At 48.1% G+C, this 13,256-nt stretch overlaps 1 protein-coding gene across 1 annotated transcript in view; it reads left to right on the top strand.

Annotated features, from left to right (window-relative positions):
- LOC130031245 (NUT family member 2G-like) overlaps positions 1-10,703 on the top strand; it is a gene marked incomplete at its 3' end in the record, with an annotated part of 41,124 nt that extends 30,421 nt beyond the window's left edge. Inside the window, exons 3-7 of the mRNA XM_056122506.1 lie at positions 8,255-8,410; positions 8,866-8,994; positions 9,367-9,506; positions 9,948-10,201; positions 10,602-10,703. Coding sequence (XP_055978481.1) covers positions 8,255-8,410; positions 8,866-8,994; positions 9,367-9,506; positions 9,948-10,201; positions 10,602-10,703 — 781 coding nt within the window. The remainder of the gene's footprint in view (positions 1-8,254; positions 8,411-8,865; positions 8,995-9,366; positions 9,507-9,947; positions 10,202-10,601) is intronic.
- Between the last annotated feature and the right edge of the window lie 2,553 nt (positions 10,704-13,256).

The raw sequence follows: 13,256 nt of genomic DNA, 5'->3' as shown, positions 1-13,256 counted from the left end.
ACCTCTGTGTACAGAGCTAGGAGTAAGCCCTGAGCACTGCTAGTGTAGACCCCAAACAAAAATTAAAATAAAAAAAAATCAGTATAAAACCTCCCCAAGCAAAACTACAGATCCAAAATGGATTCACTAACACACAGCCATGGCAAATTAGATCCTCAGCACCCACATATTTCCCAAGCCCCCTGGGTGTCACTCACAATCACTGAGCCAGCAGCAAGACCTGAGCTCCTCTGGGAGTGATGCAAAAAAAATAACCTAGAAATCAAACTAATATTCACAACAAATGTAAAAATCTACATGAGTATTATCAGTCATTTTACAAAGGAACAGGAAAGGAACCCCGGGAATGGGAAAATACTACATGTTTATGGGTATGAAAAATTAACATTGCCCAAATGATAATACCCAAATTATACGTATTTAATGCAGTTGTTCAAGATTCTGATGACATTCATCAACAATTTAGAAAAACTTTTAGTGAAATTAATACAGAATCATAAAACTCCTGGAGAACTAAAAGCAATTCTAAGAAAAAAAGGAGGGAAGTATTGCTTTTCCTGGCTTAATATTGTACTATAGTAAATTTTCCCAATATAAGGATGTACGGTTGTGAGATCCCAGAAATACCCAAAAGGGCCATGGGTGAAAATTAGTTAACTGGCGGTGGTGGTGGTGGTGGGGATAGCCTAAGACTATATGGTTAACCAATAAGATAGGAAGATATAGGAAGAATCAAGATTGGAAGGGGGCACATTAAAGATAAGGTCAGAAGCAACGTTGCAAAACATAGTAATCAAAATTGTGATCTATTGAAAAAAAAGCAAACTCTCAGGGCCATGGGGTAGAATTGACAGCACACAGATATAACTCACATATTTATTGAAAAATCTATGACAAAGTTGCTAGGTACATGAAGTGGGGCAGGCAAGTCCTCTTCAACTAACATGTGTGCAAAACTGGAAAAAAAATGTAAAAAAAGAGAAAGAAATACGTATCTCATATCCACCCCAACTTAATTCAAAGTGAGAATTTAATTCAAATATAGACTTTGAAATTGGACCATAATCCATACAATACATTTATTTATTTATTTATTTATTTTTTAACGTTTTTTTTATTAGTGAAACACCATGAGGTACAGTTTTAGATTTACAATTTTTTGTGCTTGGCTTTCGATTATACAATGATCAGATACCCATCCTTCCAGCAGTGCCCATTTTCTACCACCATGGATAATATTTCCCCATCCCCATCCCCCCCATCCCACCCTGCCTCTGTGGCATGGCAATCCCTTGTGTTCTCTCTCTCCTTTTGGGTGTTGTGGTCTGCAAAAGAGGCATTGAGTGACAAACATGTTCAATCCATTGTCTACTTTCGACATGCATCTCCCCTCCTGGGAGGATCCTCCAAACACCCTTTTTTTGGTGCTCCCTTCTCTATCTGAGCTGCCCTTTCCCCTAGAATGCCCGGCTGGCCTCTAAGCTATGGAGCAATCCTCCTGGTGCTGATCTCAGCTATTCTTGGGTATTAATCTCATATTTTGTTACTTTATATCCCCCAGATGAATGCAGTCTTTCTATGTCTAACCCTCTCTTTCTGACTCATTTCGCTTAGCATGATACTTTCCATGTTGTACCACATATGTAAATTTCATGACTTCATCTTTTCTAGCAGCTACATAGTACTCCATTGTGTAGATGTACCAAAATTTCTTTAACCAGTCATCTGTTCTTGGGCACTCAGGTTTCTTCCAGTTTCTGGCTATTGTAAAGAGTGCTGCAATGAACAAATAAGTGCAGATGTCACTTCGATTATAGGATACATTTTTGAAAGAATATACAGACCTGTCTAGGAAAGGAACCTCATAGCTGTGTGCAATGGTTTGATTTCACTGGTAAAAGAAATAAAAATACAAAGGTGATTAAAACAAATGTACAAGTGATTACAGAACAAATAAAACTTGAAATAAAATTTTAAAACTGCCCTACTGAGTGGGAGAAAATATTTTCAAACATATAACAAATAAAGGACCAGTATCAAATTGTGTAAAGCATGCAAAAGCTCAACAAAACCCAAATCATCACATCAAAAAAGGAGAGAAGTGAGACCCATCCACAAAGGGGACATACAAATGATCAATAAGTGTATGAAAACATGATCAGTATCAAATATTACGAGGATATTGCAAGTCAAAACAATGAGATATTATCACACACCAGTGAAAATGGCATATGTCACAAAGAGTAGAAACAACTACTGTTGGCAGGAATGTAAAAAAGGATCCCTCACTGGGAAACTGAACTCCTTCAACTTCTAGGGTAAACACTCCAGAGATTTCACCAAAACAATAAAAATGTAATTTCCAAAAGTTTCAGTGATTTCACTTGTTGGCATTGCCCCTCTAAAAACAAAAAATATTAATTTGAAAAAATATATGTATACCTGTGTTCATCGAAGCACTAATTAGAATAGCCAGGATATGGCGACAACCCAAACATCAATGATGGATGAATAAAGAAGTTAGGACACACGTGCACACATGCAGACATACACAATGGAATTTTACTAAGCTATTACAAAATAATGAAATCTCTGACTGGAGCTGGAATAAGTCAGAGGGATTAAGACAAAAGCCTTAATTTCAATAAGTAAGTTAGTTGAAATAAGTAAGAGAGATTAAGACAAAACTCACACAATCTCTCTCGTGTGTGATATTGGGAGTCAGAAAACAAGGAAAGAGAGAGTGTCAAACATGGCAACCTCTTAACCTTGAATTCCAAGCCTGAGATTACCATGCACTTGGGGGAGGAGTTGGATAAAACAAGAGGTGAAGCTGGAAGTAGCACATGGATAGTGGTGGAATGTCTTGGGCATTTTGGTGAGATGAAATGCAATGACTGTAATAATAAATACTGTTCCCCCCCAAAAAGCAGTGGTTAGAACTGTTGGTTATTAATTATTTGTTAACAGGGAAGGCACATATGACCTGCAAAGATTAACCTTAGACCATCATCCTCATTTAGGAGGACTTGAAATGCTACCGACTGAAGTAGTGATGGTTTGCAATGAGAAAAATTCTCTCTAGCTTTCACATGACTCAAACTATGCACACAGGCTTATTATTTTAACCATCTTAGACATATATATATATATATATATATGTATATCTCTGTTCCTGTCCTCCCATTGTTCATGGATTTGCTTGAGCAGCCCAGTAACGTCTCCATTTTGTGACTTGTTGTTACTTTCTTTGGCATATCGAATAAATCACGGGTAGCTTGCCAGGCTTTGCCTTGCGGGCAAAATACTCTCAGTAGCTTTCAGGGCCTTTGAGAGGGACGAAGGAATTGAACCCGGGTCAGCCACATGCAAGGCAAACGCCCTACCGCTGTGCTATCGCTCCAGCCCAATATCTATGCACAAAGGGCTGAACCTTTAACAACAGGCTCATAATCTCTTATAAAAGGGTTTAGTGGTTCCTGCGTGAAATACAACAATCTTCACACACTTTTCTCTAAAGAAACATTTTGGAGCATTTTTAGCATTTTTTTACCTTTATTCATAACAAATAATGCAAAATAAATTATTTTGGTTCTGCTATGGGGCAGGGGTTGGGGTTTGGGGTGAAAACATCCGAAATGTGGTAGTGGGAATGTGTAATGGTGCTGGGATTCGCGACCAAATATAAAATCTAATCAAATATTGTGAACTAATTTATAAAAATAAAATTAAAAATAAGAAATAAGAAAATTCTCAAATGAAAGGAATAATTAGCCAATTCACCAGTTGGTTCTGGAAGAATAAACAAAATTGACAAGAAAAAAATATCCAAAGATGAATAGCCTAAGATGCAGTGTGGGCAGGATACTCTCAGTAGATTATCGGACTCTCTGAAATATATAAATATAATACATATTTATATAATATATAAATGTAATATATGTAATATTTATATATTTATATATTTATTTATGGGCTGGACCTGTTCTCTATAAATGAAGTGCCTGTGTCTGTGTCCAAAAATACTGCAGATGATGAACACACATTTAAGAGGTTTTTAAGGCATTACAATATACAAAAACATAGTTTCACTGTCAATTTTGTAAGCTCAACTGAACCTTACATATCCCAGTCGATATTTGCTTAATTCTTGCATCTCTTGCCAAACAGGCTACCAATTGCACAACAATTGGATGTCAGATTATGATTGTTTCAAAATTTTAAGTCAAGAAAACTGTTTCAATTATTGACGAAGAAATAGTGATGGAACCTAATTTTTGGTTTCTAAAACGTTTCGGGAAACAAAGGTGAAGCTTTTCTATGTATGTATTTTCTATGTATGTCAGAGCTTCCCATTTTCCCCATTTAGGAGTGACCTGACTTTTTTCATGTTCCAGGGCTAAAGTTTTCAATAAGGAAAAACTTTGTGTTTGCTTTTGCATCCTACACAAAAGGTCCACATGGTAGTAGGGCTTTGTTTGCTCCTGCTGTTTTATTGCTGTTGTATTTTGGGATTCTTTTGTTTTGGTTTGAAGCTACACTGGCTGTGCTGAGGAATTCCTTTGCACTCAGGAATTACTCTGACGGTACTCAGGGTACCATCTGGGATGAAGAGGATGGAAGCCAGTTTGGCCATAGGCAAGGCAATGGTCCTACCCTGCTGCACATTCGCTCCGACCCCAAGTAGCAGTCTGAATGGTCCCAGGAGTCCTTTACCACCCTAGCTCTGAGCGTCCAGATCCGGAACTGATCTGGCGCAGGCGTGCGGCGCTGCCACAGCCTGGGGGAGACGCGCCCCCGAGACAGCTGGACAGTGCCACATACCCCTCTGTTGAGCCCGACATAGGCATGGGTGCTACTATCCCAAAGAGGAATCATTACACCCATAGCTTGTAGGACATTGGCAGTTGCAGACCCCGCGAGAGATGCAGGTGCGCGTGCGTGTCCGTTACCTCTAACTGCTTAGAACTGAGCCAGGACAGCCCCAATGCGCGCGCACCTACAGGCTGCAGTGGTGCAAATGTCGGCCAGTCATGCACGAGATTGGTGGCTTTTCAGGCATAATAAGGATTCAGTTAGGGACTGCAGAAGTTCATGCTGTGGGGATGGAGTCTCCTGAACAAGACAGAAGCTGTTTGACCAATATAAAGAAATCAATACACATGCCAGCTGGTAGAACGTACATGTACTTTTAACCAGAGTGGAAATCAGTTATGAGTTCATAAAAATGAGATCCTTAGGGATTTCAGTTCATAGTACATGTCTAGAAATATGTTGACAACAGAAAACCAGTTTAGTGTGGGAGAGAGCATTGTATTACAAGGCGAAGTTGAAGGGAACACCCAGCCATGCATTAAAAACACATCATTGAGCCTCTGGCAAAACTTAGCTTTGAACCACTAAAGATATTCCTCAATTCAACATTATATTTTGGAGGCAAATCATACATAAAATGTATTGCAAATGCAAAGAAGTAAGTTTGAGATTCGTAGCTGTTTTAACATGAAACTTCATGGCTATTCCAGGAAGGATAAGAGCTTCCAGTAGAAAGAAACTTTGAAAAAGCTAGTCAAACATGTTAGACAAATCTACATTACTTTCAGTCCTAGGGATTGGACCCTAATGAAGGATCAGCAAAACAAAGAAACAAAAAAGCAAAACCCACTGCATTTGCTTGGGAAAACTCCTTTTAATTTTTGACCTCCATGGGTTCACAAGTCACAAATGACTGAATATTGCAAAGAAAGCGTAGACTCTGTTGAAGGAGGTAAACAGGAAGAGAGGAAGGAGAGAGATTTGAGGGGCACACAACTAGACTAGTGGATAAAGTATTGAGATACAGCGAAGACCAAGCCAACCTGTGTGCTGAGAATCGGGAAACTTTGTCTAAGTGGCTGGAAGAGGCCATGTGAGCTGCTCTGCCATTGAGCAGTTTGAAGGAAAGTTCTGGTTCTGGCTGTCCAATCAGAGCCCTTCATGGAATGTTTCCCCAGCCAGGCCCTCCTGGCCCTCCCCTCCCCCACTGCAGAATGTCTTGGGCCCAAGATTCTGAGGTTTGAATTCAAACTTCACCCTCACCCACTGGGATCCTGAACGTCTGCGTGAGCAGTTCACTCTCTGATCCTGGTCCTGATTTTTGCCGTTGTCATGGCTGATAAACTGCAGTGGCCTCTGGCCTCATCAATGGCGATGGCGTCAGGAGGAGGTAAGCCTGTGAGGGTGTCTGTGTATGTGAGAAAGTCTCTGCCACCCTGAAATCATTTGGGTTCATAGTCACCCTGACTGGGAACACCACGTTTTGAGTGGGTGAAAGAGGAGAAAGACCTGGGCTCCATAGATAGCTCACCTGTACAGCAAAGGGAGCCCAGTAGAACCTGAGGGGTCTGGGAGGGCATCCTTGGAGGTGTGTCAAATTAACTGGGGGAAGGTCATTGGTATGGACAGAGGGAGGCAGCAGGCATATGGCTGCTTTATATGTGAGTGTCCCGCTGGTGTATGGGGGAACAAGGCCATTTGTCATGTGTCTGGAGGGACTGTTTTGTGGAGGCACAGGGAAGACCCAGGCATGCTGAGTCCATGTCCCCTCCTGTGCTCTAGAATAAGTTTAGAAGTAATTAGACTTGGGCTGAGCTCAACCTGATGTGGACAGCTCAGCCCAGATGGTCCAGCCTGAACCGTGTTGAGTGAGGCTGTCTGTGTGTATTTCTGCCATGATGCGTCCTCCCCAGAGCTGGGCTGCAAGTGACTAACTGCCACAGTCAGAGCCTGACACTTCTGCAGACTTAAACTCTCTGCTGGCTGAGCCCAGCAGCTGTCTTGGGTCAGCAGGTTGGGAGACAGGTGACTTCAGTGTAGTTACGACTCAGCTTCCTGAGTTGTTCTGGATTGTTCTCCTTTTGGTGAAGTTTGTTCTTCCATGGTCTGGCATCTCATGGTGCCGCCCCAGCAAGCATTTCAGCTCTGAGGTGAAGATTGATTGAGAATTGCATACTTCCCTCACAGACAAGGGATAAATGGATGTGTGAGTCTATGTGTGATTTTATGAGAATGAGTGTGTGTTTCTGTGTGTGTGTGTGTGTGTGTGTGTGTGTGTGTGTGTGTGATATGTGGGCTTTTGCTGAGAAAAGTCTGTGAAGGTCTGTTCCTTGCAGAGAGGTGAGTGTACTGAGGCAGAAAGAGCATCGTCAGAGCAGTTGGAGACATCAGGGCCTCTGTCCTGAGCATGATGCGCACAGGCTCTGGGACGTCTCTAGGGCGAGTCTCTGCGTGAATTCCTCCCGTGTAATGATGGTTGCAGATAATTTTCTTTCCTGGCACCTGGTTTATGCCTGATGTTTATTATCCTGTCTCTGCCTCTGGGATAAAGTCTTAGATTATTTAGAAGTTGTTAACAATTTTCAATCTAACACGATCAGCAGCTCCAGAACTCTGGAAACATCCCCAAGTGTCTGACTGGTGAAATCTCTGGCCATTTCCACACCTGCTGCCATCCCTGATGGAACTCTCCCAGAACACAAGAACCCTAGCCTTAGGATCTCCACGAAGTATAACCCAGCTGGAGGGGAGGGATGGCCTTTGCCCGGGACTCAGGGCTGAGACAGGGCAAACCACCTTTCAAAGGGCCTGATCTAGAGATGGTTGGGCCAGTGAGGCCTTGCTCCCCCCTACACCGTCTCCCTCTCACTCCCCTCCCTCCTCTCCACAGTGTCTCCTGTGCTGCTCCCAGAGATGACCATGAACCTTGGGGTCTCCGGCTCTGCATTCCGGGTCTTGCCCTTTCTCAATCCAGGGCTCCCCCAGCCACCACCCTGGGAGCCGATCCAGATGCCCCCTCTGGAGACCTCGGCCATCGCTCCTGGCAACCCTCTGGTGCTGTCACCTTTCCCCATGATGCCTGTGGTGGCAGGAGCGGCCAGCCATGGTCCCCGCGTTCCTGAACCTTGCAAGGTCATCATGCAGGTCAGCCCTGAGGTGGGGCTTGTGGAATCAGACCAGAACCAGCCTGTCACCATGACACAAGCTTCACTCAACTGGGGGGGGGCCCAGAAGTTCCATCTGCTGTGAATGGGCATCCTGCACCCATCTACCTGGTGTCATCTGTGATGGAGACCGTATTGCCTACCCCAGCTACTACTGTCACCCAGGCTGAGACAGGAGACTATCCTCTTCAGGCTCCACTGCCAGTGGCCCAGGGGATTCCCATCATCCTCCCATCCAGTGGTGGACCACTGCCCCAGTGGGTTTGTGGGGAGAGTGGTCCTGCCACCACCCGGAACCAGGCATCACCTGAAACCTCCAGCAGCCCCAGTAGTGTCTATGAGAACTTTCGGCGCTGGCAGCGCTTCAAGGCCCTGACCCAGAGGTACCTTGCTCAGACTCCGGACACTGAGGCCGTTTCCTGCTTCCTCATGTAAGTCCCTCGGGTGTCCTAGACTTAATGGGAGCTTCACAGGAAGGGACTGGGGTGACCCCCATGGTAGGGTCCATGAGAGCATGACCTCAGGAATGCCATCCCGGGGTTTCGGCTCAAATCCCATAGTGACCAGTCATGCCCTAAAGCTTCAACTCAGTCCCCTCATCAGGGTTGGCCCCGACCTGTGGTCTGTAGGACAGACATTCTGTTCCTAAGACCAGACACAGCACAGATGCAACAGGGTTCAGACAGGCCAGGACTGCTCGGACTTGGAATCTCATGACCTATCCCCAGAGCTGAGGGATCACACCAGCATGGCCACTGAGCTGCGATGTGGGAGGCAGAGTCAACTCAGCGCGGGGAGACCAGGCCGCCATCGGGGGTCTAGGCATGGGTGTAGGGCAGCGGGGGCTCCTGGCAGATACAGACCCTGACCGAGCCTGTCCTTGCAGCCCGGTGCTGCGCACCCTGGCCCGCCTGAAGCCCACCATGAGCCTGGAGGAAGGCCTGCGCCGGGCCCTGCGGGAATGGGAGGGCACGAGCAATTTTGACCGCATGATCTACTACAACATGGCTGCCAAGTAAGTCAGTCCTGGGCAGAGAGTGGGGGTTGGGGCTGGCTGCAGGACCGGCCTTCAGGGGCTGCTCCCAGATGGCCAAGGGGTCCTTGGCATCCCCGTGAGGCCCTTCCCCTGCGGAAGATTGTCCCTCCTGGGGCCAGGACACTTCTCCCCACCCCACTCTGGGGCTCCTGACCACAGTCTGAGGGTCACAGTCCCTTATTTTCTGTGACCCTCAAAAGGCTGATGTGGGGAATCACTGGGGGCGCTGGGGTCTGTGCCCACCCATTCTCCACCCTCCTGAGGGCTTGGCCGTGAGTGTTCCCTGTCCCTACCTCATCCAGTGTGGTCCAGGCCAGCCCAACTCAATGGGGTCTGTGCTCCCCATACCAGGTTCATGGAGTTTGAGGCTGAGGAAGAGATGGAAGTGCAGAAGCTGCAGTGGATGAATGGAGTACAGGGCCTGCCAACCACTGCCCCACCCAGGCCTGAGCCTCAGGGGGCTCCAGGCCCATTGCTAGACCAGCAGCCAGGTACCGACCCTGTTCCCCAGCTAATTTTCATAGGCCCAGGAAGGTGCTAGGGTTCCTGCCCTGCCAGGGAGCCTTCACTCTCCCGGGGACACCCAGGCCTATGCTCAGTGGCCCCCTGTTCCTGTGTTTCTCCCTCTCCCTGAACACAGCACGTTGCCTGAGGGCGTCAGACTCACCTTTGAAGTGGGGTTGGAGAACCTGGGGACACGGTTGACCCCTATTCCTTTTGAGGGCCCCCTCATCCTTCACGCAGTATGGGATTCTAGTACACACAGATGTAGACACACACCTGACCTGACCCAGCCCACAGGTATCCGTCCCCATTTCTGTGCTCAGTGCTGTGTGTCTGCGGGCAATGGACGCGGGGTCCCCTCATGTCCCTCTCTCCTTCTTCCTCCTCAGCCTGTGTCCCTAAGAAATCCAGACCCCGGGCTCGGGCAGCCTGCCCCAAGACGCACACACCACAGCGGGCCCCCCAAACCAAGGCCCCCAAGGAGATCCCCCCTGAGACCGTGCAGGAGAACATGGATATCATGGACGAGCTGCTAAAGGCTCCTGACACAGTCTGCAGGGCGCCGCTTGGCCTAAGTGCAGCAGGCAGGAAGGAGCAGCAGGAGGAAACCGGGACCTGCCCTGACGTGGGGCTCCTGAGCTATGTGTATGATCTGTGCTCCCAGGAGGCCTTTGTCACCAAGGTGGGCTTTGGGCGCTGCTGTAGGGTGGGGAGGGCGCAGGGTTGCTTCTGTCCAGGGCTTGGTAGTGACATATTTCTACTTGTGTTTGTGTGCATGTGTGCATATGTGTCTCCCTGTGTACAAACATGGCCCTAGTTTGTGAATTTCTGGGTTTGGTCGATGTGTAAACATCTCTGTGTGTCTCCATCTGTGTGCACTGTGTGGGCTCTGCGCAGAAACGTGGGGATACATGTACATGTGCCTAGAGGTGGAAGAGTGTGTGAATTTGTGTCAAGTGTGTACATGACAGAGACTTTATGCAACAGTGCAAGACCCTGCACTGTGCTGAGAACGGGTGTGTTTGCATCTTAATTCCTTCCTAGTCCTTACGAGAACCCTCACACCTGCTTCCCCCTCCCAGGTAGAGGCAGTCATTCACCCCAGCTTCCTGACGCACCTGCTATCCCCAGAATCCCAGCTGGATCTCCTGGACCTGGCTGAGGAGCTCGAGGAGGAGGAAGGACTCACCCCCACACAGGTGAGGCACATAGGTCTCTGGGGTCCATGCAGGACCCAGGGGAATAATGTGAGGGTTTCCTGTAAGGCAATGGTTAGCGGCTCACGGCAAACAGGAGGCATTTTGCATGTGATTGCTGGAAAAGAGAACCTGAAGGGGACACAGGGGACAGGTCCCAGGGCACTTAGAGCAGCAGGTGGGTCATGAGTCAGGGAGGGGCGCCCAGCACTGGGGCCTAGTCACTTGGTGCCCTCCCTGCCCAGGCCATGGCCAGGGGCCTCCCTCTGAGTCCTCAGGGAAGATGAGGACATGAATATGGGGTGAGATAAGGGTTGGCGGGGGTGAGGGCCCTTAGTGGGACAGAGATCTGGGTTTTCTACTCTGGGAGGAGTCGCGGTCACTCTCTGTCCCACCCTGCACCCCCACATGCCCACACTGTCCTTCCTCCCTTCAGATTGTGGAAAAGCGTCTACGGACTGCGCCGGACAAGGAGGTCCAGAAGGCTTGTCCCCAACACCAGCTGACTCCAAAGGACTCAAGTCCATCTGAGAGTGCAGCAGGTCACTGCAAACCAACCCCTACCTGGGGCCATAAGCCAGGGGCCAGCGCTGAATCCTGCCCCCCTGAGACTGACTTTGGACACGCCTCAAGTCCTGTGCAGGCTGAGGCCACTGGGATGGCACCTCGAGCCTCTGTCCTCTCTTTGGGGAGCCTGGAATCTCCATCTCTTCAGGCAGAACAGGCCCCCTGTCCCGGCCTCGCTGCCCCTACTCTGGACAGCAGGGTCTCCCTCATGCTGGGAGAGGCCCCTCCTGGCCAGGGGCCACATGGGGCAGCAGAGGGCTCCAGTGAGGAGGAGGAGGAGCTGCCCAGCCTGGCCTTCCTCCAGGCCTCTCAACACAGCCTTCTGCCCTGGGGTTTCCCCATGAGCCCTGGCTCAGACACTGGCCCCCGCTGCCCGAGGGCCTGGGGGGCTTCTCGGACCCAACCCACTCAAAGAAGGGCCTGCAATCCTGCTGCCCCTGCTACTGCCCCTTCCAGGAAGCGTCCTCTGTGTGGGAGCGCAGGACTGGGCACTACTGAGAAGACCCCCTTCCCTGGGGAGCACCCTATGGTGTCTGGGGGCTCAGCCTTGACTGTGGAGCTGGTGGGCCCTTCCCTGCCTCCAAAGAGAAGGTTCCAGCCTGCTGTAGCCCAGAGGAGTACAGTACAGGATGGGTACAGCATCCAGTAGGATACCGGGGGGCTCCCTCCTGGGCCTGGCTGCCCCTAGCAGCCTTGTCTTCCACCTGATCTTCATCCAGCTAGGACTTTTGTGTATTGTTTGGCGGGCCCAGTGGTGGGGTTGTGCTGGAGCAGCCCCTTTGTGTCATTGTGTAAATAGTTAATAAATTTCATTTCATTGAAAACACTCTTGGTATCTCCTGTCACTCATGCTCCTTGGACAATCCTGAGATGAAAACAGGTAAGGGCATTACAGGGGTTGGGTCCTGTGAGACATTGTGCTCCCTGTAGCAGGGAGGAGTCCTCCCCACCCGTAGGGAGATGTGCTCAGTTTCACTAGACCCACCCAATTCTTTGATTATAGGCGAGGCTCACGTTTGCTGCCTTTTCCTTGGAATGCATCAAAAAGCACATCAAAGATTGAGGGCATCACGCTGGGAAAAATCACAGCATGGGAGAGAGCAACACAAAGGAGCTCTCACAGATGTGGGAGACAGACTCTTTCTATTTCTTCCCTGAGTTCGTGGGTCACACCCAACAGTGACTGCTCTACAGAGCTCCATGTCCTAGGACTCACTCCTGGTATAGCTCAGGGGACAACGTGGTGCTAGACATCAGTAGAACGAGGGCTGTGCACATGCAACACAAGCACCTTAATGTGTATACAATTTTCCCAATTCTCAACATTCAATTTGATTTGTTTTTGTGTCACACAAAATGGTTCCTGGAGCTTACTCTGGCTCTGCCCAGGAAGTACTCCTTTCTGGGCTCAGGGGACCATATGGAGTGCCAGGAATCAAATCCAGGTTGGCCATGTTCAAAGCAACTGCCCCATCATCTGTACTGCTTCTTCAGCTCCAAAATACCTTTTAAAACAATTTCACCACACTTTAAAATAGAGCTCGTATCCTCAGAAGGTGTCCATAACCTCCTCCACTCAGCCATCACCCTCTCTCTCCCCATTGATCCTTGAGTCTTTAACCCCACATTCCTTTCTTCCTCTAGTTTCCCACACTCTGGCCATCTAGCGTTCTGTGGTTCTGTGGCCTCTTTCACTGAGAACAGCTTTTCCTGGTCCACCTACATCAGCTCATTGTCCACAGTTTAAACGTTAACTACAGAGTCATATTCCATGTGCAGAAGGGCTACATCTGGCAATTCCTTCAATGGTTGATGAACAATGAGCTTCTTTCTACTCCCCTGTGCTAGCTAACAGCAGATACGCAGACTTCAAGTGAGGTTCTCAAAGAATTTTATTGAGAACGCAAGCCTGGGAAAAACCCTCTCACTGCTGGCAGAGAACCCCAAATTTGGGATTGTAGAATAGAGATTTTA

This window comes from Sorex fumeus, unplaced genomic scaffold, assembly GCF_029834395.1.
Source record: "Sorex fumeus unplaced genomic scaffold, SorFum_2.1 ptg000046l, whole genome shotgun sequence".
Lineage (NCBI taxonomy): Eukaryota > Metazoa > Chordata > Mammalia > Eulipotyphla > Soricidae > Sorex > Sorex fumeus.
This window is presented reverse-complemented; position numbering and strand designations above follow the sequence as displayed.